At 39.0% G+C, this 26,140-nt stretch overlaps 1 protein-coding gene across 3 annotated transcripts; it reads right to left on the bottom strand.

The window, feature by feature from the left end:
• Positions 1-408: 408 nt before the first annotated feature.
• Positions 409-26,140, bottom strand: LOC310963354 (cadherin-10-like; the record flags this gene model as incomplete). 3 transcript variants are annotated; one of them, XM_083936128.1, is made up of 11 exons in its annotated part: positions 409-899; positions 4,132-4,383; positions 6,177-6,285; positions 6,894-7,001; positions 7,151-7,298; positions 8,251-8,504; positions 9,536-9,717; positions 9,885-10,052; positions 14,318-14,437; positions 16,642-16,936; positions 25,931-26,140. In XM_083936128.1, 11 exons carry the CDS (start codon positions 26,138-26,140, stop codon positions 409-411), a joined length of 2,337 nt encoding a protein of 778 aa, XP_083792254.1. The 3 variants fall into 3 exon arrangements, with proteins under 3 accessions (XP_083792254.1, XP_083792252.1, XP_083792253.1); XM_083936126.1 differs by having other exon boundaries at positions 6,894-7,081; positions 7,156-7,298; XM_083936127.1 differs by having other exon boundaries at positions 6,894-7,015; positions 7,162-7,298.

The following is a 26,140-nucleotide window of genomic DNA, read 5'->3' as shown; positions in this document are numbered from 1 at the left end:
CAGTTCAATTACAAAACACATTGTCCACACCATTGTTCACAAAAAATCCTAAAATTCAAAGGCATCTTTACTGATTATGATCAAAAACAGTAAAACTTTGAGAATTATACTCTATCTCCATTAATGAGAAAGTTCAACTCAGTTCAAGTCTTAATTTCCTTTTCAGCATCCACAAGTGGACTACAGGAATTTTCATTCATGTGTGAGTGTGTGTGAGAATCAAATATACTACTAGTTAACCAGCGAGCTAGCTAGCAAACTAGACAGATAAACAGATAGATAGCTGGATAGATAGGTAGACAGACAGTCAACTAGCTGGCTAACTAACGAGACAAACAGCTATCTGGCCAGCTAGCTAGATAAACAGAAAAAAAATGGGTTTGTAAAGAGAGACCATCATGGCTCTGTCTAGGTCTCTCTTTCAGGGCTCTTCCCTATGTACATCTCTGCTAACTTCTTGAATTGTGGTCCCCAGTTGCCGAGGTAATCATAATCGTGGTCCCCCTCCGTGGCAGCAGACTCCAGTGAACTGAGAGATTCTGCCAGTGACCCACTGCCTTCATATGCATACGTGGCCAGGGAGTCATAGGGGGGCGCTGTTGGATCTGAATCGTTCTCCTGAAGCCTCCCGTTAATGAAGTCTCTGACGTCCGTGTTATCCTTTATAGGTGATGTCCTCCGAAAGGGAAACAGCATTTCAGGTATGATGTCCCTGCGTAGCTTGTTAGCATCCATCACCTCTGGGTTGCGCAGTGTGCCAATATCAAAGGCCTGAGTGTCCTCCTCTCCGCCCCCTTCATCGTTGTAACTGACAACGTTGTCTCTGACATCCTCTTTGGAGATGATCAGAGGCTCCTTCTTCCTCTGTCTCCTCAGGGCAGCAAACAGCACCACAATCACTACACAAAAACAGTGAGAAATACAGAGAGAGAAAGCTCAGCATAAGATGTGTGCCTCCTAACATGTGTCATGCATTAAAGAGCACAGGGGAGCAGGAGCGCAGAGGGGAGACATATTTGCTACCAGTGATAAATCCCCAAAACTGCCTCAGGCATTCACCTCCTATTATTAAAGATTCAGTGAAAAAGCTTTTTCTTTTCTTTTTCCCTAGAACGACACATTCACTGTATAAAATGCACAGGGGTTAGGTGAGCCTTTTTTCTCTCTCCAGCTCACAGCCTCATATCTTATCACCTTCATTCTTTTTCAGCAGTAAAAGACATTCAGAGATTGCAGAGTGAGCATGTTTCCAGAGAATGGCACTGCGTCATAGCAAGTTTTTAAATAAACCCATATTTCTTCAGAAAATAGAAGAAGCAATGTCTCATTTGGGACAAGAACCCATCCTACTTCACCTGTGCTCTTTCCTTCTCCACCCTTTCTCTTTTTTGTCCTACCACCAGGTGCTGTAGTTGCCTCCCACCTGGGTGTTAATTACAATGCCTTCAACATGGTTTGCATGGGGGTTGGAGGTGACCGTTTGTAAGGTTCTTTAACAACATTTGCGACTGACCAGTGCCACAATTTTAGACAAAGGAGAGGGTTGAATTGAGGAGGACCAGATAGGGAGAGCCGTTACAGCTCAGCGCCTGCCTGTCAGAGTCAAGCAGAGGTGAATGAGACAGTCTGTCAGGGGGGTTCAAGCGCGAAAAGCGTCAGATAATGAGCAGATGTCATGATATTTTGCTCAAGAGGAGAGCACGGGGTGTAACCTTCATAGATATGTGAGAGAAGATTTGCCCACCGAGCACAGAATTAAATTTATTATTATGCTTGATGACTAGTTTAGTCAGGGTGCAGATCAAATGGCAAAGAGGAGGAAGGGGGTTCAAACTCAACACATGGAAATGGTTAGAAGTACATACAGAACAGAATACACACATGCATGCACACATTTAATGAGAACGTGTTTATCCAACAGTTCACCAATATGCAATGAGTTCTGCAGCAATGACATAAATGCTCCTATTAAGCATTACGCTTAGCCAGGTAAAGTTCAATGAAACCCATTACTTATTGATATGCCTTTGATCATTATCACATACATTTCTGCTTTTTGCTGGGTAAAACAATGCTGCTGTTGTGCCCTGTGTGCTGTTAGACATTGTTTTTGATCATGAGGAGGGCTGAAGTGGTGTTTTGGGATGTTAGGAAGTAACATGCAACCTACCAGGGAAATACATAGACGATTTTGTTATGAAGATTTATTTTCTAATGAATGGAGTTTTACAACAACACAGTACTATTTTCACAGAGAGAACTGCCCTGTATAACAGAAATGCAATGCATTTGATTTTATCTGCTTTAGTTCCTAAACCTTACAAAACCTCCTGTGACTCTTTGAAGCAGGTGACAAAATGATACTGTTACTGACACCAATAGCATTGGTTGTTAGTAGGGCTGCCCCTGACCAAGGATTTTCTTGATTGACCTGTGGTCGTCATTAAGAGTGACAAGTTGACTAATCAACACATTTATGTATATATACATATACTATATTCTCTATTAGAAACAAAGGGGAAAGTATTGTATGTGTGTGTCATGTGTATGTGCCCGTTTGTTATTATGTTGTTTATAGCGCCTAAAGTTTTTCCGATACCAGAAATCAGAAAACTTTATATGTGATATCAGAAATGCCTCTGATATCTCCAAAAATGCTGGTATCAGTATTGGCGAGTCTTTGCACTGATCCAATACAACGTAAATTAGCCCCCCAGAAATATCAACTTTAAAGTAGTTTATTTATGTCCTTTTTGCATCGAACTAGATAATAAAAGAAAGTTTCCTTGCTTTCATTCTCTGTATTTGTTCTACAAAGGGTTGGACCTGGGAACAATGATAGCAATCACATCCAGACAGGGTTAGTAGTATACAGCTGTTACCAAAAATGAAAACCTAATACCCACCCAACAAACTAATACCCAAATAGTTGAATTTTCAGGTCCAGGCCAAGTATTATGTCACAATAACGGTTAACACATTAAGATGCTCAGGCGGTGCACACCAGAGTGCAGACTGCTGGCAGAAGTGCATATTTACAGTAACATTTTATTGATTGCAGTGAGTTGGGACAGCTTTCAATCGATGTTTGTAATGATAGACCTTCTTATAGTAGAGATATTCACAATTTCTTCTCGTGTGGGCACTCAGCAGCATGTACTTGAGCAAAGCAACTCCCTCTGGGCCATTTTACTGACTTTAGCACCCTGAACTGGTTGCAGCATGAAAGTAAGGACTGCCTTTAGTGCATATTTTACATTCTGTCTGTGTGTCACATGTGCAAGCCATACACAAAACAAAAAAATAGCAGCAGTACAAAAGAACATCAACAGCAAAGCGCTGTCTTCTGTGGCAAGGTTATTAAGATCATTTGTCTGGCTTTTGTCCTACCAAGAGCTCAGGAGCTGTGATGCTAAAAGGACAACTGGTTCTGAGGACAGTCATTGTAGCAACAGAGGTCGATATGGACTGCAGATATATACTTTCATAGTGCTGACATGCCACAGACATCAATGTGACTTCAAGGTCAGGCAGATGTTTAGAAAAATCACATCACAAAGAAAATGATATGTTTGACACCACATCATCTTTGGAGTTAATTAACTGTCTGTGAAACCCCCTGCCTGAACAGTGAATCTCCAGTCGAGTCTATTTGGTAAATCTTTATTTGAAAGGTAAAATAGTGTAGTTTCTATAGTTTTGTTTGTAATATTGTTACATTATACCAGAGATGAGTAGCTACCATACAAGAACAAGGCTGCTCCATATTTCCGTGTCTTCTACATGGTGCTCTACAGTTTTGGTGATTTGAGAGTCTATGGATAAAGTTGTATCTTGTACAGATTTCAAAGCCCTTTGAGGCCAATTTGCAATTTTTGATTCTGGGAAATATTGATGAAATTGACTTGAATAGAACAACTTGTAGCAACAGTCTGTTGCAACAGTCTGTTGCTACAAGCAGAAATTGCAGCCACAGCTGAAAAAGAAAAAACATCACAAGACAGACAAGAGGGTTCAAATACACATGTCGCACACACACACACGTACACACACACACACACACACACACACACACACACACACACACACACACACACACACATACACATGCTTATACACAAAATTACTTACTGAGGAGAATAATGACACAGAGCAGTATGGCCACCAGAGCTCCAGTTGTGAGACCATCAGAGAAGGGCAGGACCTCAGGGTTACAGGACTGCATGTTTCCACGGCTGTCACAAGCACACACGCGCACGATCAGTGTACTGGTGCTACTTTGAATGGGGTAGTCATTGTCCGAGATTACTACAGGCAGGAAGTACATGCTCATCTCACGCCGACTGAAACCTCCCCTCCGTGTCAGGATATTGGCAGTGTTATCTATGGAAAGATGCAAATGGGTAACGCTTGTCAGTAATGAGATGTTTCCCTTACCTAAGGGATTGTAAACAAAATAATTGCAATCTTTTTTCTTTACTTTTCTTTGTATCATGTTACAGCCATTTAGAATTATTGGCATCTTGGGTAAAGATGTCTAAATAGTATTCTAAACGTCCCAATATCCAAAGGGTCGGTGGTTCGATCCCCGCCCTGCCCTACTTGTGTCATGGTTGTTGTGTCCTTGGGCAAGACACTTCACCCACCTTGCCTTGTTTGAATGTGTAAGACTGCTGTATTTTTAAAGAGGTAGTCGGAGGGGCCGTAGGTGCAGATTAGCAGCAACGCTTCTGTCAGTCTGCCCAAAGGCAGCTGTGACTACTATCGTAGTTTAGCACCACCATGTATGTCTGTGTGAATGAATGGAACCTGGACTCTGTAAAGCGCCTTGAGTACTGAGAAAGGCGCTATATGAATCCAATCCATTATGTTAGTAACAATCTGTGTTATTTGAATTTATTTTCAAAGACAACACTTTTGAGCAAATGCATCATAATAAGTAATCCTATAGTAGTCTTAATTCCAAAAGGGCATACACATAGTGGTTACACAAGGCAACACTTACAAAAATAATTTAAAAAGTTTGTTTGTAAAATTCCAAATAGTGTTGATTTTCCAGTCTCTTTTACTCTGAATTGATTCTAAAGCCATGACTAGGCACACTGAAGCAGTTATACTAAATAGAAAGGGAATCAACAGATCCAACATTTGAAGTTGTGAAATCTGTTCCTGCAAGCTTACTAAACAACCTCTACATTTCTCTCTCTCTACGCAGGGTTGTGAGTATTACCACACTTTCACATTTTTATTGAACAAAAGAGAAACTGAAATCTGTCCGTAGCACAATCAGCTGATTCAACCGTTGTCACACAATTGGCGTTATCAGTCGCTTATTACTACCATAGATATGAGGCGCTATGGCTTTACTATACCTCCTAGTATTTTTAAGACAATTATCATCTATTATTATGGTAAACTTGATTACCTATCTGTGTCACTCTCACCACTTAACTGGAAGTATTAAAAGACCAATAATTCTGTGTTAGGAGGAAGGTTGGGGTGATGGATGGGTCAGACACACACACAATACTTTGGCCTGAGTTTGCATTATGTGTGACTTTTCAAGTAAGCTTTCTTACATTACGTTCTGTAGTATTTTAACCTATACCCAATCTTCTCCTGAACCTCACCACCTTGTTTTATTGACTAAACGGAACCAACCAACGGCGACCGTTTCCATGTGAATAGATAACAGACTTCTGAACCAACTGGTAGGTGTAGCAGCCACCTTCTAATTCATATCTAGGTGGCTGATAACCACTGATTACAGACATTTAATGGGGTGATAATGCCCCAAGTGGGTGACACAATACAGGATGCATGACTGTCCAAAGGCTGATTGTCCCAATGATGCTTCTGTAAACTCAATTGTGCCAAACCACTCTGGACATTAAAAGCTTTTCAAGAAAAGGCACCAACATGCTGGAGCCAAGAAAAAGACTACAATCACACAATGGAAATGTAGTATATATTTGTGGGAAATAAATTATGTTCTAATTTGGATTATTTGCACCATATAAACTATGGCCCTTAATATTTTCACTGTATCAAACCCCATTTCCCTGTTCGACAAATCAACCCAGACTGAAATATAATAACCTACGATGTTAATGTTTTATTTGAACATACGTAGAGAAGCATTTGTTTAGATAAAAATGCAAACATGTATATCTTACCTTCCCTGTCAACAATTGTGAAGTTTGGATTGGTGGCACTTATGCTAAACACAAACTTGTGTCCGACAAGGGGTTCGTCTGTGTCAACAGCACTTATTGTCTGAATGAGCTGCAAAGAATAGAACAAAGTATGAGAAACCCATGAAAGCTTGTATTTCTTCTTCTAAGTGGGGGAATCTTAAAGCATCTAAAATGTGACTCAGAGTGTTTTATTCTCTCTCTAATGTATGATTACATTCAGAATTTAAATTGTTATGCATTATAGTTTATTGCCAAGACTGTGCTATAAAAATATCATTCAGTGAGAGTAAACTGGGGCCAATCACATATTGAAGACAAATATGCAATTAGCCAGGAGTGTTTAGATAATTAAGGGATTTGCTGTCTCTTGAAACTCCCAAACTATAAAACACATGTGGCTGCAGTGTGAAGAGATAGGTCAGTATGCACCATGCACAAGGAGTAAGCATTGTGGATGCAGACACTCCCTCTGTAAATGTCAGGAAGTGACTGATTGATGATCACTGCCAACTTCTGTTTGCCTCTTTGCCCAATAACTCTTGAATCTTTTTCCTAACATAGGAAATGGTAAGTAAATATATAAAAATATGTGTTTTACCTTGATACAGCTTTTAATAAACCTGAACCTATACTAAGATGATATCAATAGCTAAACACATCCTGTATGTCATATATAAGATCATACATTTTAAGCACCTGTCCTGCTTTAACATTCTCACAGACAAATGTGTCATAGGACATTGCAAACTCGGGGGCGTTGTCATTGACATCTAACACCTTGATGAACACGGGCACTCGAGTTGTCTGACGCGGGTTATCTGAAAGAAAGAGATTTAAAAAAAGAAACATCAGCATGCTTTTGAAAAAAAATAGAACAAAAGAATCTTGACAGAAGCCTGTAAAGGTCATATATAAGGAATTACAGCATGAAATACAAAACTATTTGAACAATTTAAACTATTACTTATTTCTGTGGCCACCACAGAGATGTTGTGCCATTTGGACATTTCTCTGTCCAGTGCTTTCAGGGTCGTGATGGTGCCATTCACAGAATCAATGTTGAACAGCCTCTCTAGATCTGTATGCCGATCAATGGAGTATCTGAAAGGATAACACACAAACATGTTATTGTTAATACCCTACAAACAACATTTGTTGACTGGTGAATATGCAGCACAGTGTTTCTCTACCACATTTGCATCCCTGTTATATTACAATCTTTTCTGTTTGTACTGATCTGTCTTAACAAGACAAACACTAAAGTGCCTCTTTACTTTATAAAAATGTTTTACACAGTGCATCATTTCACACTCTCCATGGTCAAGACATGATCCATCTTCCCACATGCCTGCTCATTTGTCATAGTCAACTTTCAAATCCTACTGAAATTTGAATATGCAACACAATACGCCATGTGGTGCGGGGCTGAGAGTGGCGTATCTCTTTGTCGGAGACAGGCAGGCTCCATATGTGTGCAATGGCGGTACTGCGCTGTGAATCGATACAGCAAATTAGGCTCTTTCACTTTGACTTTGTGCAGCACCACATAAGACTTACATAATTCTGGGAAATAAACACTGTCTGTATTCACTTCACAGGGCCACCACCATCTTCCACTGGGAAATAACCAGGAGGGACCCATGAATAATATCCTTCTCTCCCCTCTCCGCTCTGACACATGATTAGGCTGATGGATTAGATTTAGCCAAGTGGGCACAATTTCTTTCTCCTGCTACAAAAAAACTGATAAGAAGAGACTTTGTATTTCAACCATGTGTTGCTTGTTTTCTTATTGATTTTATACTGGTTTAATTAAAGCTGGAACAATGAGTTTTGAAACAATCCCATTACCTCAATGGACCTCCACTCAGTTGGTGAGGAAATATTATAAATATAACAGGTCATTGATATCTGAATTTACTAAATAGTGAAAAATACATTTCCAAGGAGAATTCATTTGTTGTGAAAAGGCAGGTGAGGGATTTGGCATGTGGCTTTGAAAGTCTGGCCCTGCTTAAAGTCTAAACATTTCTTGCTGTGTCTTGTAGCATACTTGACTGGCTTGTTGTCAGCGTCAGGGTCCCTGGCCGACACCACACCAACGAAGCTGCCAGCAGCTGTGTCCTCATGCACCTCGATGATGTAAGGGTTCCTGGTGAAGACCGGAGGCTCATCCATATCCTCTACGGTTACCTTGACCGTGGCGTAGTCTTTGAATTGCAAACCGTGGATGAACCTTGCATCTAAGTAGGTGTTTCTCACCTCGACTCTGAACTCATAGTCCCTCTTACTTTCATAATCCAGTGCCTGGAGATGAAAGAGAATCAGAAGTCAAGCTCTAGACTTTTCCGTAAAACACTCATCCTCCAGGATTCTGATAGACAATTTATTGCATTCCATTTGTCTGCCTTTATCTTATTCATACTCTAATATACTAAGTTACAAATCCAAGAGAGGAATACTGATCTTGGGAGATCTCGAGGGGGAAACTAAAGAGTTCTAGCAAAAGACGACTTTATATTATTCATTTCAAAGGCTTAGGGTATCTGATTTTACTCTGCAGTTCAGAAATAAGTTCTGTCATGTCTTTTTCACATAAATTAATCTTATCACAGGAATTGGTTTTAAATCTGAAGCTGTACTATTCTTTACATAGTAGTTAAACAAATATAATGAGACTGGATAAAAAAGACAGCTTAAATTTAGTTCAAATTAAAACACATGGAATAGTGAAGAGGAACTTCTAAAGGTTAAAGAAAACTTCGCAAGAAGACATGATGGTAGGTTTATAAAATAGGGGCATTGACTTGTATTTGATTCTAAAAGAAGCATGTAACTTAATAAAAAAAGAAGAAAAGGCTTTCTCTACATGCTGAAGTGTCCTTCTGCAAGACATTGAATATTACTCCCGGTGGCTGAGCCATCAGTGTAAATGTTGCGTTTGAATGTTTAGCAGATGGCACTTTGTGTGGTAGTTTACCACCAGTGTATGAATGTGTCATGAATGGGTGAATGCCAACACCAATTGTTAAGTACTCAGACTAGCGCTACAGTCCATTATATTTTGAGTTTTAAAGGCATATGTTCCTTTTAGGTGATATTACTTAATGTATTAGTTGAATGCCTTTAATTTCCTTTGAACACTTCAGCATATGTAAAGGCTATTCATTGCAGCAGAATAAAAATCTCACTTGTGATAAGAACAGTTTTGTCTGTTTGCACAGCGATTATCAATCAAAAGTAATGACTGCTCAGGGTGGCTGCCCTACAAAACATGCAACTGCATAAAAAAAGACTATGAAGAACATCCAAGGGGAAATAAATACAGTATGAGTTACCTTTTTGATTATGATGACTCCCTCCTGTGTGGTTTGGTCAGTGATAATGTTGAATAAATCATGACCCCCGACAATACTGTACTCCATCTCAGCATTACGGCCAACATCTGGATCATCAGCCTTAATACGTCCAATAGAACCACCAATCTCTGTAGACTCCACAGCAGTCACCCGGAAGGAATCTATGCACGACAGTGAATTTAACTTCCATTACAGTTTGTATGTTTGTGTGTGCTTGTGTCATTAGTGTGTGAACTAGATCTGTCTTTGCTTTGCGACTAAAGTTCACTGATGTTTAGAGGTCTAGAACAAATCATTAAAACACCGGCAGAAAAGGACTCGCTCTTACGGTTAGCAAAGCGTGGCGGACTGTCATTCACATCGGAGAGGGTGATGCTGACTGTAGTGGTCCCTGATAGCCCACCCATCTGTCCAGCCATGTCTTTAGCCTGGATCACAACCTGGTATTTTTCCTTGACTTCTCTGTCCATGCCAGGCAAGGCTGTCTTGATGGTGCCTGGAAAAAATAACAGTCTTTCCATCACTTTTGCCAAATTAATGGAAAACTTTATTTTGAAAATGTATTTGCTCCTTTACTGAAAATGAGATAAGATTAAGATCAATTCCATCCTTTTGCCCAGCCATGGTTCCTAGAAAATTGCATTTATGTACTACTAATTTAGTTTGCCAATTACATTTTGAGGGGAAATGTTATTGCTGTCTGGATTATGTTCCTTGGCAATACCTTTCTAACGTCACAAGTTTATGTACAGTATACAAGTATTAGAAGGTGGATGTGCCTACAGAGCGCAGGACTCAGGATGTCAAAAAACAAAGGCATTTCAGTAAATGATGATTTCCATGGTGCTGCATGTAAATGGATCCCAGCTGTTTTTAGTCAGATTCACTGCCTATGCGGTTTATTGACATTGTTCTTCATCTTTTATCCGCTTTAAATCAACACATCAAACCTGTGTATAAGACAGTTTGCAGTTTCCATCGGCTTCTAGCTCACAATGTCACCAAGCTTTGTACTCTGGATGGAGATTGAACTGACAATGATCATCCCATCTACATCTCGGATCATCAGTAAGTACTGTAAGCACACTTTTCAGACATTTCTTGCATCTTATTTTAGACATGTAGCAAATACATCTGAATAATGGCTTTAACTTGCTTTGCCTTTTAAGCTTTTATGTCACAGACAAGTAAATAATTAATTGGTAAGTGGTTTCTTATATGAGAAGAACACAGAAAAATGTTTGTTCATATGTTATTATTACAGAGTGCAGAAATACTTCATTGATGTGGCCTCCTTGGAGAAACTAGGCAAGTTAAACTATCTGCATATTAACTGTAAATGAGTATTATATAGCAGGCTACATAATCAATCAATCAATTTAAACAGTGTAATAATATTGTAATTATTATTATTATTATTAATAATAACACTAATAATTATAATAATAATAATAATATGTATAATATGTATAATGTGGGTGCAGGTACAATCTCGGGTAGTGTGTCCTCATTAAGGATCCTAGTGGCCTGAGGGCAGAAGCTCTTCCTCTGACCTCGTATATCCGGTATCTTCTTTCCAACCTCAAGAGGGAGGTTAGGATCTTCAATGATTCTCCTAGCCTGGTGTACATGACCCTTTGGCAGGGTTGAGCACCACATATGGTAGTACCTCTGTACTGTTTTATGCTGTTTCCATACCAGGCAGGGATGTTCACTGTCGGGACACTCTTGATTGGGCAGGGGTAGAAATTGCTCAGTATTTGAGCCTGGAATTTCCTCGTGTGTAAGGTGAAACAGTTCTGCCTCGCCTTTCTCACCGCCGAGTCAGTTTGCAGAGCCCCAGTCAGGCCCTTGGTGATGTGGGCACCAACGTACTTGAATATGTCCCCCCTTTCTACCAAGGGACCGTTGATATTCAAGACGTGTAGTTCCTTTAGGGAGGGAGTGAAGAGGAGGGATAGGTTGAGGATCCACCCACTGATTCTGTCTGGTCCTGCTGCTTTCTTGGTGTTTACATGCTTGAAAGCACTCCTGACTTCATGCTCAGAAAGGGGGATAGGTGTGAAAGGTGCACCTAGCCAACCGTTAACCTCTGCTTCAGCTGTTTTCACCCACTTGATCTTCATGATGTGGATATTTATGCATGTTATCGATTTTGGCGTGAACTGTTAATGAGGATTACAGACTTCCTGTCAGATGACCTTGAACATCAAATGATTCGTTACGATGCATTTTCGAGTACAAATGTAGCTCAATGCAGCAACAATTCAGGCATATAAACACAGCAGAAAGACGTAATAAATCAGACCGATTAATAAAGAATGTTAAAACATGTAATTTACAGTATATTATGAATATAAATAAAAATATGTTGTAATATTTTTTTATTTATAATATTATACACTGGAGATCAAAATTAGAGAACAAATAATAAATACTTGATTTGTTTCTGAAATATTGTGATTTTATTGTTCCAAAATTGATAGAATATCAGCTGTGGCTATACCACTGCTGTACTAGCATGATTGTTGTTTTTTCTAAATAACAAAGGCACTTCAACAAAAAAACTTTATTTTGTGGAAAATAAACAGTGACCAATATTAGAGAACAGTAACCATTGTGTCAGAAGAGAAGATTTCAACAATGTTTTCTTCTATTTGATTCAAAAATGAACAGGAAGTGTAGAGGCCACAGCTTTGAATGACTTCAGAACATCTGCGCCCACAGGACATAATTAGTTTCTCACACTGCTCTGATTTGATCTTGGTCCGTTCTTCTTGCAGTTTGTTCCACAGTTCAGTAACTGTAATGGGTTTCTTAGACATTAGACATTTTCTCTTTGGGATTTAGATCTGGACTCTGGGTATTTCATTGTTTCAATATTCTTAGCTTCAAGTAACTGCTTCACCTGTTTTGCAGTATGACAGGGGGCATTGTCTTGCATGCAAATTGCAGCTGATTGGGAGACAGTTGCAGTGAAGGTATTGCATGTTGTAGAAGGAGGTTCACTTAAACATTTGCGTTGACCTTGTCATGTAGCTGTACAAGAGGCCCAACTCCTGCTGCAGAAAACATCCCCCAACCATGGCACGTCCTCCAGATTTAACTGACTTCTTTACACACTTTGGCTTCAGTCTTTTCCCAGTCATTACGCCCAACATAATGTTTCCCATCAGACCCAAATAAATTGAAGGTCTTCTCATCACGGAAGTCACTCCGGACCAGTTCTCCTTTGTCCACACAACATGGTCCTCAGCAAAGGCAAGTCTCTCATTTTTGTTCTTTCTGCTGATGAGAGGTTTGGTCACTGCAGAGTGGGCTTTCAGGTAAATTGTTTTAAATGAAGAGACACTGTGTGCAGAGACAGATCCTTGCCTGTTTCAGCATTGTACTGGTGACAGACTCCAGGCGCAGTGTTGAACTGATTCCCCATTGAGAGTCATTACATAATCCTGTCCTCTCGTGCACATGTTTTACATGACCGGCCCTTTTGAGGGACTTAAATGAATCTATGTCCTTGTAAAGTTTCAATATTCTTGAACTCACAGACTTAGAACGCCCAACCTCTCTCAGTGGTATAGCCACAACAGACAGGCTATCAAATTTTGGACTTTAAAAAATAACACTATTTCAGAATAAATCAAGAATCAATCATTTGTTCTCTAATTTTGATCTCCAGTGTATATATTTTTGAGGCTTCAGTTCCTTCTGTATCTTCATGATTTTGAGGTTGGGTTTCAATTTTCCAAACTTAATTTCTATCTTTTTAGCCTGTAATTTCAGAGTCTCTTGTTAAACTTGCTATTGCTCTGACTTTGCCTTGTAAAGCTTGCACTTCAGGATCTGTGTCCCCTATTAAGGCTGCTCTCTTCATAAGACATGTGACTGCCTAAGGAACAGCAGATATTTGAGGTCTGTGAAGGTGCTTGTATAAGCCTGCTCACCCGCAGAAGGATTATCTTGTGGGCTGGCTCTTGACTATTCATATGACTGGATTACAGACACACTAGTTGATTGACAGACTGTCTGACAGTTGGTTAGGTCAAGGTGTTCTGAGCATGATTACTGGGCGTGCAATCCACTTTGAACTTGAAACTCAACTACAAGTGATGCCTCGCTGATCATATCCAGGACCAATGATGGATGAGGTTCCACCTCTGGTTTGGGACTACCTTCAGCTGGAAAGTGTGTTTACTAGGGGAAGTCATCTGTAGCCTGACTTTTTAGGTTACTGCTTTACTTCTTCACCACTCAAACTTCCCTTATTTCTTTGGAATTACTTTATCGATAAATGTATCCTATTTGTGTAAGCTAAACATGACAACACTTACCTTTAACTAAAAATCATCAAAAGTATTGAGATGGATGTTTTGCTAAAACATGATGCTTAATTTCAAACATTACAGAAGTCTCTACGAGCTAAGCCATCACTTATGGTTGACTGGTGCAACCCAGTGTAATACCATGTTAGTTTGAACCTATCTAGTAGTAACTGTGAATCCTAGTAATGTTACCAGACTTTTTTTTAGAGAATTTCACATTTCAGCTGATTGTATTTAGTTAGTAATCTCAGTAATGTGTTTCTCAGTAAAGGGTAATTTACAAGTTTATTGGAGTGAAATCAGCAGCACTTACTGAGCAACTTCATCCTTATTCTGTCTGTTTTTAAATCTCAGACACACCTCCAGTGCACGAGATCTGTTTACAAACTTGCATAACATTATTAACAACATCCAAAAGTTCCTGCTGGGTTTGGCTTACCATTTTCAGAATCAACAGAGAAATATGGTTGTCCCTGTAGAATGCTATATACAAGCTTGGCACTGTTCCCATATGTTTGATCATCAGCATCATTGGCAGTTACTGTGGCAACAGATGTACCTGCAAAAAAAGAACATGCAAAGTTAATTTTAATGCCAAATCCGTAACATTCCTCAACATGATCAAGTAACTGACAACATATTACTTACTTTCTGTTCATAAGAACACCATTTTAATGCTGACTAAACTCAGTCAGTCAGTAATACTCAAAATTGAATCTCAAATAACAGGGCTCTGGAGTAAATTTAACTACAAAAAGGTGATGTCTTAGTAAAATAAATAAGGAACATTGTTAGTCATTGCCTACTTTTTTTTTTTATAGAAAGAGCAAAGTAGTTGCTGCAGATGGTGACAGCTGGGTCTTCAGGGTCTTTGCACCTCAGTGAAAATTTTAGCTTTCATTAAACTCCTGTGTCCACGTAGATGGACCTCTTAAATGTCAGAGGGACTGAAAGGTTTTACGTCATCAAGATTCAAAATGAAGGTTTCTCTCTCCTTCGATAATGTATCACAGGGCTTTGACGAGTCTTATGAATCAAACTTAAATGAAATGAAATAAAAGTTTTAAGATAAAATAAACATAGACTCTCAACAAAGAATTACATGTTTGTTGCACAACAAAGCTGAAAAGTGTGTCATCAGCTCATTTTTTTTAAATAGTAAATGTGAAATTAAAGTTGTAAGGCATCTATCTGTGCACAATCCTGTACAAAAAGTAAAACAAACAAAAAAAGAGCTGTTGCTAATTTTAACATTTTCAAACTCATACTGCCAGTGCTGTTTTTAGCCTAGCAAGGTCATATTACTGAGCATTTCTTTCTGAACTCTGCTGTTCGAGCCAAAGGTGTGGTAACATTAGACACGTAGTGACAAGCTCCTACTGAGGAGCTGGAATGGAATTCCTATGCTCTGGGACACTGTATTTGTATGCATGTGCTCAGGGACTTTGCCTTTCATATTTCTGCTGGTATTACAGCCAGCCCCTGGTATTGAAAGTGTCATTTGGTAAAATGAAACAATATTACTTACTCTATCATATCAACCAAACTCAACCACAGAGACCCTATACACACATTAAACACAAGCCTCCACAACCAATTGATAGGTGCTTGAATATGTGTCGTTTGAGCACTAAATAAATAGGTATTCTTTAAGGGCTCAGTTCCTCCCAGATATTCTGTCATTGAGTCACATCCTTATTTAGTCCTGGATAATCCACCCAGGCGTTGCAGTAACGCCACATTGTGAATACTGTCCTTGGCATTCAAGAGACCTCTGCCGTGTCCTGTTTGGGTCTGTCTGTCTTGGTGCATACTAATGAACCCTTGAACATCTGTCCCACTTAGTCCCAGCACTGATAGCATAAAAGGGAGCTGCTGATTTTTCATGGCTGGCTGACTTGATTATCCAGTGTGTTCCGTCTGAACTTATAAGGCTGTTTATCAGTCCGGAGACGAGTAGTGGTGACCTGACCACCTTTGGACAGTATCCATGCAGCTGAGAAATCTAAGCACAGTGCATTAGGAATTTCAAATAGGGCATTGCTATTTGTCGTGGAGACAATTGGGTTTTGATTTACCCTTGATTGCTCCTGTGTATTAATTTGTGGTTTCATAATTTAGGGTTGATTTCAAGCTGCATGCATTACTTTCATCAGCTTTTTTTATATTTATGCCAATTGGTTTATTTATATGACTTGAATAGAATGAAGTTAAATGCAATGAAGCAAATCCCTAATTGGAAAGGCTGTGACAATCTAAACTTTCAATATTTCTACTGCCTATTAAAAATGTCAAATGACATTACTTGTTATGAATGCCCAATGAGCCTGAACAAACAAAAAACAATCACAAAAAGAGTAAAAAACTGAATAAGTGAATACAGCGTCACAATAGGGCAGTTAAACTGACTGATGAACAACTCTGTTTAGTGTTTTTCCCATATTGCTTGAATTGTGCTCCTGGCAACATTCAATTAATTAAATAACCTCATATATTTGTTTTATAAATAAATATAGTATGGCTGAAACCATATTTTAATTGATAGGGTTAGCTGCTGTTTATATTATTATTTAATCAATTGAAATAACAGGAACAAAAAGTGAAACAATGTCCAATATATTTTCCAGTCCAGCATGACTTCTTCAAATTGCATATTTTGTCCAAATAAAAGTCTAATCAACAGTTTACAATATAAAACAGAAAAGCAGCTTTACCTAACGGAAAACCCATCCATCTCTAAAATCAAAAAACATTTTAACTTACCAACTTCAGACATTTCAGGGACACTGGCGAAGTAGATGTCCTTGGCAAACTTTGGCTCGTTGTCATTGATGTCATGAATTTTTATGTTAAATTCAGTGTCAGGCTCCAGCTCTGAATTAGTGTTTCTATCCAGGACCTTTGCATTGAGTGTGTACATAGCTTTCTCTTCCCTGTCCAGCCTCTTGGTGGCATGAATATCCCCAGACTTCTCATCAATCAGGAACAGGGTACCTGCCCCGTCTCCCGTCAGAACGTACTTCACATTTCCATCACCTTTGTCCATGTTGGAGTGCAGCTGAAAATGAGAGACACATTTATAATATACAGACACAAACTTGTTGTTGAGTGATTCAAGACAAGAAAACACACTTGCCATTTTGTGCAACTGTGCATAGCTGTTTAAAGATACATTTTACTGGGGAAAAAACTGCTCCAGAGTATTAATAAGTCCTAAGACACATATTTGCCTCCCATTTTACTAACATCAAGTGTATTGGCAATACTAGGAGTTTTTTTGACTGTGGCTGAAAATGTAAACATGCTATAAATTAAATAAAAAAATGTCCGGTTATGTGTTTCCCAATTTAGGAGTATTCCCAAGGGTCTTTTGTCTTTAGGCATTACTGAGAAAACATGGGCTTTCTCCACGTATTTCCAATTTTAGCAGTTTCAGGTCAAATCTTTACTATTTTTATTTTTACTTCCCACTGTCTACACAGCCCACTTATGTTTGCCAGTTTAGCCCAGGTCCCCAGAAAGTGCACTGGGCTTTGAAGCCAATTTGAATGGCCAATCGGTGGAATTACAAAAATCAGGTCCAAAAAATTATCCCATTGACCAACATTGGGAAAGAGCAAGCCCCCACCAAAGCGACTGGTTGATCCAATACAAAAAAGCCAAAAACTGCACTTCTCCTAGTGTCCAGTAGGAGCCATTTGCACACTAGAGCAGTTTCTCATTGACCCCAATGTTAAACAGGCCATTTTCACAGCATAATTAAACCTACTTAGGACTTCTTTACAAAAACAAATTCTCGTCTGTATGTTTAGGTCATATCTCCATGACAACACTGAGGAGGGGGAATATTTTTGTAACAGGCTAGTTTTTATTTTATTGGAGGCTAAAGTTTATGAATAATTGGGGGTGCGGCCTCTTGAGTGACGACTAGCCTCTGGCCCTCATTTTGCCTCGGAGGCTAGCTGTCAGGGTTAGCATGCTAACTCCGTTGTCTCGACCTGGACTGCGGTCATTCCTGTGGTGGTGTTACCATAAGTGACACGATGCTTTGCTCTTCAACCAACTGTACAAACAAGATGGTTTAGGAACACACCGTGTTAACATTAGCTCTGTTATGCTAATTAAATAGCCACACTTGTACCATGACTTACAGTACAGCCTGCTATCAATGGCACATACACTAGATGCTAATCTGGAGCGCAGGGAGGACTGGCCGTGAGAGTCAGTGTTTTACATGCTATGGGCATGGTACTGTGTTCCACATCAGTCAATCATAGATCATAAATGCTGGCTGCACTTCACTCCCGGAGCCGGTGTAGTCTCAGCCTTAGACACGGGACACCCAATCCCGTTTATCTAGTAAGGTGTTCTGTTAGCCTAGCTCCCCGGCGGTGGAGCTAATGTGGCTAATTCTGTAAACGACACCCAGACTGACCGATCTCCCTCCCCCCAATGTCATTTCAATGCCCTTTTTTGGTAAGAGGAAACAAGGAGGAGTCAAAGTCTGACAAGATGGTGGCTCCCAGAGGCGAATATGAATGGATCAAGTAGAGCGAATGGCCCCGACGGAGAGGCTACATTCAATTTTTTAAACAGTCTACGGGAAAGAGACATCTGTAAATCTGGGGATACATTTTTTTGAGCATCACAACCACCATGAAAGTGACGAAAGTTGTGTTAATATCAGAATCAGATCCATTCGGTCCGATAACATTTGAAGGTCTAGAATGCCGTAAAAGCTAAGCAGTCAAGTTAGCGTGAGCGCTAGACCAGAAGTAGCTGGCCTGGTCAACCAAATTCTCTAGTGCACTTTCTCTCTAGGTCACATGATGTGGAAGCAGTGCTGATCATCCAGGTATTTTTAGATGTCGCAGTGGAACCTGTTTGGCTTCCCCTGATCAGCTTCTATAGGAATGAACAAACACTACATGCTACATGCTCCTTGAGAATGAAAACATTAAATATACTATTTGGCGAATAGGAACTCAACTCCATTAACGCCATAGTCTAGATCAGGGGTAGCCAACCCCACTCCTGGAGCACTACTGCCCTGCATGTTTTAGGTTTCTCCCCGCTCCAATACACCTGATTCTAATGCTCTGCTCGTTATCAAGCAGGTGAAACTTGCCAAAGGTTTGATAATCATTAGAATCGGGTGTGTTGGGGCAGGGAGAAACCTAAACCGTGCAGGGCAGTAGCTCTCCAGGAGGAGGGTTAGCTACCCCTGGTCTAGATGTATGAAACTTTGGCACACTTGTTAACACTGAACTAATGGTGTAAACCCTCTGGGGGTCTATCTTTTTCACTCTCAAGCAGAACATTGCTTTTGCACCCACAGTGTCAAATGTGACATACTCTATTAGTCCAGATCAAATTAGTCTGAGATTTTTCTTCCAAATTGTGCCTTTGAAAAATGACAAACAACCTGACCTACACCAACAATTGCTAAAATTAGTCACCTCTGACCTATCCATCACCTTGAAGTGGCTCCAAGTGTCATGAAGGAGTAACAATGGTGTGATAGACACTTGATTCAAGCTCATTACTGTACTGGATCTGTCAGCAGATATATTTAGAGCACTATCTCATGGGTTCACATTTTAAATGACAAGTAGTTAGGGACACAGAATGTACGTCAGAAACTTATTAATATTTATATCTACATGCTGTGAGGAAACTAATTATTTTTCACTGCAGTTGGAAGAGTGATGTCAACAGTACAACTTTGAATAGAAATCATAAATGTATTGCTAGCTATGTTCTCCGGTAGAATTAAAAAACAAACAAAACCAAAAAAAAACAAGACGCTGTCAGGTTCTAATGAACAATATGCACAGTAGTTGGTGTTGTGTTTGAAAATATTTTAATGCAGATGAATTCCATTATCCAAAGCCTATTAAAGAGGGATATCAACCAGCTTGAATTTCCACATACATTTGTGTTCTGGGACCTTTCATTGTTTGTGAATATGATTTCTCTCCTGAGCTGTACACCAGAGAACCAAGGATTTATGACGTATTATGGATGTGAATGCTGCAACTGCTATTGACTATAAAGGAGAAGGAGTGTTTCTATGATTTCTTTTTTCATTCAAATGGGTTTATATCTGTGGTAGGCACATTTACTCTTGGGAATCAGGCAATCAAGGCACCACAGTCATCTTTTGTTGACTTTGAACTTCATTGTGTATGATGTGATACTGTATATTGGCTGCAGGAGACATTAGTTCATGCTCACTAGGCAATACTGAACATAAGAACATATGTCATTACTTATATTCAGAACTGTTACCATTCAAACACACACCTCAGTGTCATAATTAGGCCAATACCATTTCTGACCGAGTCACACCACATGAATAGCGTTTTTCCAAATCTTTTGATTTTTATTCCTCAGTAGTTTTCATCTGATTATTACCATATTCCCAGATTTGGTTGTTAATCCTAATGGATCCTGAGAAGTAAAATCAACAAACAACAAGCCATCAAAGCAGCCTTTGCAGCCAATCGGTATACAGGATAATGGGAATTTTACAGTCTTTGTTGAACCTATTCTTATGCATTTTACATATTTCAACTGTATGTGGGGACATTCACATTCTTACCTCATTTACTTTTTCTGACTATTGGATGTCTAGATAATGTCAGCTTCCTAATTATATGGGTAAACAGAAATTCTTCCCATGGCCATACTGTAGATGCCTTGCAGAATGGAAGTGCAAATAAGGAGTAAGCAATGTTGAGTTGTTATGGCATGCCATGCCATCTAAAAATAATAGTGGTCCTTTTTGTATGCTGTTTTTAAAAAATGTTTTGTCTTTATGTAAAGCACATGGAGTTGCCTTGGTATGAAATGCACTATATAAATAGGGTCTTTACAGAAAAACATTTAAAAGACAGAGAAATAGAGTCTGAACACTATAATGCTCCAATGAACATATATTTATTTTGCTGTGTCACCTGGCAATAATATAATACAGCGCAGTATAATGTATTCATTGTAGGACTGCAGGGAGGTCCTATAGAAATGGAAATTATATAATGTATTCAGTGTACTGAGTTAAAGTGTAAAAACCAAGCTAACTTGATTTTTTTCTTTTACATACACTAGAGACTTTTTTGTTTTTGCACTAAACTCTGCATCTAACATGTATTGTACATATTACATCTACTGCGACTAGGGTGGAAATTGGCATTGATACCCTTGACAAAGTGTGGCACAAAGTGTTTTTTCACACAGCCTTAACGAAATCAAATGTTAGCACTACCACACACTATATTTGCTAAGATTTAGTGGCTATCCTTTCAAGGCCTTGCAGCACAAACACAGCCTTTTTCAAGGCCTTACAACAGAAGCACAGAAGAGAGCCTTGATGAGTTAAATCGCCTTGCACAAACACTGAGGAATTGTCAGTAAAGCGGCAAAATCATTGGCAATTCTTGTCAGGTCTCTGGTAAGCATTGCTCGGTGCTGCAAAGAGGAGATAGCAAAATAGAGTGCAGAATGGATAAAGAATTACTCTTCCTCCCTCTTTCCTTCCGTCTCTTAAGACATAGGCGAATTCTTTACTATGGTAACACCGTACTATAATGTATATTATGCAGGTTCACTTTAAAGCCTACAGTATCTCTAGTGTGCTTTGTAGTTTTCATAGCTCATACAAGTTCGGCAAAATTAATGCAGAAATGTATTGAACAAAGCCTTGCAAAATCTCACGGATCCTTATTGGCAAAATATTAACACAACAAAGTAAACTACCTTGGATATTCTAATTTAGAGCTGCACATTTTCTTTACAAAGCACAAGACAATACAGTGTACCAGGAATTTAATAGGATTTAGTTCACTTCAAACACGCCACTCAAATGCTCCAGAATCCAAAGTTTGTGGTTGTATTGCTCAGCATCGCAAGTGTTCACACTTCACAGCCCTGCTTAAGAAGTAGGGCACCACAGCTGCACACAGTGAGTGCTCACACTCATTAATGGCCCCGTGAAAGTCAGTTAAAATGAGATTTGAGGGTTTTACGCTTGATATGTGCAAAGCCACTCCATAGTATATTTACTATTATAAAATAGTCTATGCTCTTGTTTTCAGTGTTGACAATAGCTTCTGAATGAGTGCTCAAAATGTAACTTTAGCTAATGCAGTTATATTTCTTACCATTCGCTGAGGTACCCATCAGCACCTCTCAGTACATAAGCTTCGAAAGCAGCATGCATTCCGAACACCTTGATAAGCAATATGAGCTGCATTTATTATGTGGTGGCAGCTGCGGTGGTGCACTGCTTCCTTTTCAGTTAAAAAGCGATCTATACAAGAGCAAGGCTGTTCTTTACATCAGATGGGATTAGCAAAATCAAGAAATCAACCTTATGTGACAGTTAGTGAGTGGGTGTGGGTTGATTGGAGAGGTTTGATTGAATGTGAAATAAACATGATCTCCCACAGTGCACTGCAAAGACCATTAAATGATCTTTATGAGGAAGACCATCAAGGCTTTGATGGCTTTGTACTGGGCATGAAAGTGGTTTCTAGATTTGCTCTTGGTTATTCATCTCTCTCTCTCTCAACTTTTATCTTTATATCATTTGTTCCTCTATCTGCCATTATCTGTCATTTTCTAACCATTGTTCTTTTTTTTTTTGCTGCAACTTTCAATAACTTGTATTGTCTACAAAATTTCACAAAATGCCCATAATAATTTCCCAGAACCTAAAGTGATGTATTTAAATTACCTTTTTTTCTAGCCAACAGTCCACATCCCAAGGCACTCAATTAATAATGATATAAACCGATAGCAGGCAGCATATCTTTATATTATTTAAGCAGGAACCAGAAAAAGTTTGGCCTTTTTTGGTTGAAAAAATTACTAATCTGTTGTCAATATAGCGGATATCAAATGTCAAAATATGTGGATTTACTTATTGATTCAATGACTAATTATTGCTTTCATTTTATTAATCTATTATTCCATCTTATAACTTGTTTTTAGCGCTGCAACTAACAGTTAGTTTTATTAATGTGAAATGTGAAAGAAATAGTGAAACAATGACATTCACAGTTTCTCTTCTTCTTTTGTCTGTCTAATAGTCTAAACTTTAAGACATTCCGTTAACTGTCATGTGACAGAGAAAGACATAAAATGAGAAGCTGGATAAAGAGACTGTTTTTACTCAAAATTTACTTTGGCATTTTTACTCAAAATCATCCATGAATTATCAAAATAAGCACCAATTAATTTGCTGTTGATTGAAAAATCGCTTGATGGACTATATTTTTACAGCTCTGTGTATTTTCTAACTGTCCGTTTTATAACCTTTTCCTCTCTCTTCCATCTATCCTAAACATGTTCTCAATATCATCTCAGTCACCATCACAGTCTGTTTCTATCTAAAACTCCAAAGTTAAACTGATTGAATTAGTGATACGGATCGCCGCAGCTCCTTCTGCAAAGCAGAATGGCAGTATGCGTCTGCCTCATTTTTCCATTTCAGTAATTTATTACAGCCGCATGTTTTTGTGACTTTTTAATAGTGAATGATATTGGACACAGAAAGAGTGGGGAACTGGTGAATTCGATTGCTGTCATGCCACAGAAGTTGGGTGCCAGAGAGCATCAAAGAGTCGAGATGAGCGTCAAGTTGCCTTAGTAACTGACATCAAGGGATGGCCCGATTTATAGTTAGTATTCGCTTTGCTGCTTCATCACATAAAACAACAAGGTGAATTTCATTGGCCTTTTTGATTGATATGTTTTCTTCTTCCTCCTCCTTCACTCAATATTCCATTTATTTTTGCTGTTCCTTTCTCTTCACCACATCAGGATGATGATTTCTGCACAAGAAGTTGTCATATCCCCCCACTCAACCTTGCAGAAGACACTTGTTTACTCTGGAGAATGAGGTGTGTGATGAAAGCGAGCTTTCTCTGAGAAAATTGGCTGTCGACAGTCACCTCATTTCCCTCCCACGAGTTGATAACTGTAGCGTTCCCCATCACACCTGTCTTTATAGTGCTAGCATGGGTGAGCTGACAGGAACCTTTCTGATCTTGGCGGGAGGGGAGGAGGAGCATTGTCCCAAAAAGAGTCTTGCAGTCAGATTTGTCTGGGCCTTGACCTGATATTGATTATTACATTCATGCCATATCTGTATTTGTGTTTTTTAAATCAGCCATAGAATTACAGTCTTCTTCAAACTTCTATACACAGTAGAAAAGATCTCCTGCAAATACATTTAATTAAATGCATGTTTTGCCCTAAGAAACATGTTACAGTTGTGAACACTTTGTGAAAGTATGTCGAGTTTCAGAGTCTGATTTTAATTTGACTGACGCCTTCTGGTTGGTTTGTCAATTGGTTATTTGATGTGATCTTTTCTTTTCTTTTTTTTCTTTTTCTTTTATTAAGTTTTGCACACAAGTACACAAGAAAAAGCATTACAGCCGTACAGTTTGTCTGTTTTAAAGTGAAAAAGAACAGAGACAAAACCAAAAAAACCCAAAACAACACGAATCCTAACAACCCGTGTCAGACATGGTCACAATTACCAACCAAACAACATATAACATAAGTTGATGTGCTCTTTTCTGACTAAATTTTCATTGGTGATATGCACTCAGTGCACTCTGGCTGATTTATTGAATCTAGGGGTAGTAATGGGATGGGTTTTTAAATTTTTTTTATCCCATCTACCAATCAATTGCTTCAGAGTATTCTGACCAACAGGTTCAATTGATATCTTACCAAAAGTTACGCACACAACTGTATATGATATCTTAATAAATGGGTAAGTATGATATCTTACGGAATATGATATTCTATTTAAAGTACTTAAGTTTAGGCAACAAGAAATGATAGGTTTAGACACTAAAAATACTGTCATGTGACCAGTTAAGTAAAGGTCGATCTCAGAACCAATCAGCTGTTTGTCTGACGATGATTCAGCCTCTGGTGGCATTGGCTAATGTTTCGACATTTCTGGTGTAGCCAGGGGCGAGACTTCCTTTTCCAAATAGCAGTCGTTGTTTATGGTCATGAAAGCATGACAGCCAATACAATCACCTTTTTAGGTCTCCAAATGCAATTCGTAAATACTTCTTGGCCTACAAACAGAAACCAGATTGCTCACGCTACCCAAATCTTGTCCCGTTGCCTACATACTCTATATGCAAAATCTGTTTAGAGATCAAGTTTAGGCAAACAAAGGTTTAAACACCTAAATGATGTGGTTAGCACCAGAGAAAAGGTCAAGGTGTGGCTTAGTAGTTCTGGGACATGGGCACCGTGGTTGAAAGTCCTGTGTTTTGGGACCTGTCCTTTAAGCGCTCTTATACTGCAATACCTCATTTATCTCTTTGCTCCAGACATAATTTCTACAGCAATAAATATGTGGAGTACATACAAATTATGATGCATTTATTTCTGTTATGTATAGACAGTGAATAAGAACAGTTGGTATAATTTCAGTCGACCAAGATTTCCTTTGGTTGACAACAGCCCTTAATTACTGAGCAATAGATGTCTACTTATTTTAGTCGTGTTTCTTTTTGTCATGTGTCAACACAATGTACATATAACTTCTCAAGTGCTCACTTTTTTTGTCTATTTCGTGTATAGCCCTGGAGTTGAATAGGGCTTACCAAAAGGGAGTTTCAGCTCAATTGGGTGATGACTCATGTACCCTTGGCATTATTGACACATTTAAGTGGTGAGTATGAGGAAAAGTACTTCATATTTATTTTAAAAACCCTACATATTGTTATTTCTTGGTATCACTGACATTCTTTTTTAACATAAAAGGCATATATAATAATATGTTTTTCACTGAGCAAACAATGTGATAGTAAGTACTGTACTGAACTGTGGAAGTCTGGAAGATAAGGGAGATACACAGTGAGAGCACATAAACTACTGATACCTCCAGTTAACTGTGCCTGTAACAGCCAGATTTCTGGCAGCCCATTCGTCTTCAGCCAATTACATCTAACACAACTTCAACAAGCTAAACCTTCTATAATTAGTCTGCAGACAATGTGTTTGGACATGTTACCTTGCCGACATATTGATGGTCATTTCCTGCGTATTCCTCGAGCAGAAAGAATTGATTCCACATCCATCCACGTTTGGACCGCTGAAGAATCCTCCCATCACTCTCTGGCATCCCAAACAGATTCCCAATATTCCCAGGTGAGAAAGGCAGGGCACTACTGGGCCACAGGATAGAGAGCATCAGGAGGAGAAGAACCTGGTTGGTTATCAT

The sequence above is a fragment of the Echiichthys vipera genome, assembly GCF_963691815.1.
Source record: "Echiichthys vipera genome assembly, chromosome: 21".
NCBI lineage: Eukaryota > Metazoa > Chordata > Actinopteri > Perciformes > Trachinidae > Echiichthys > Echiichthys vipera.
The sequence above is the reverse complement of the archived record's forward strand: the minus strand, read 5'-3'. Positions and strand labels throughout refer to the sequence as shown.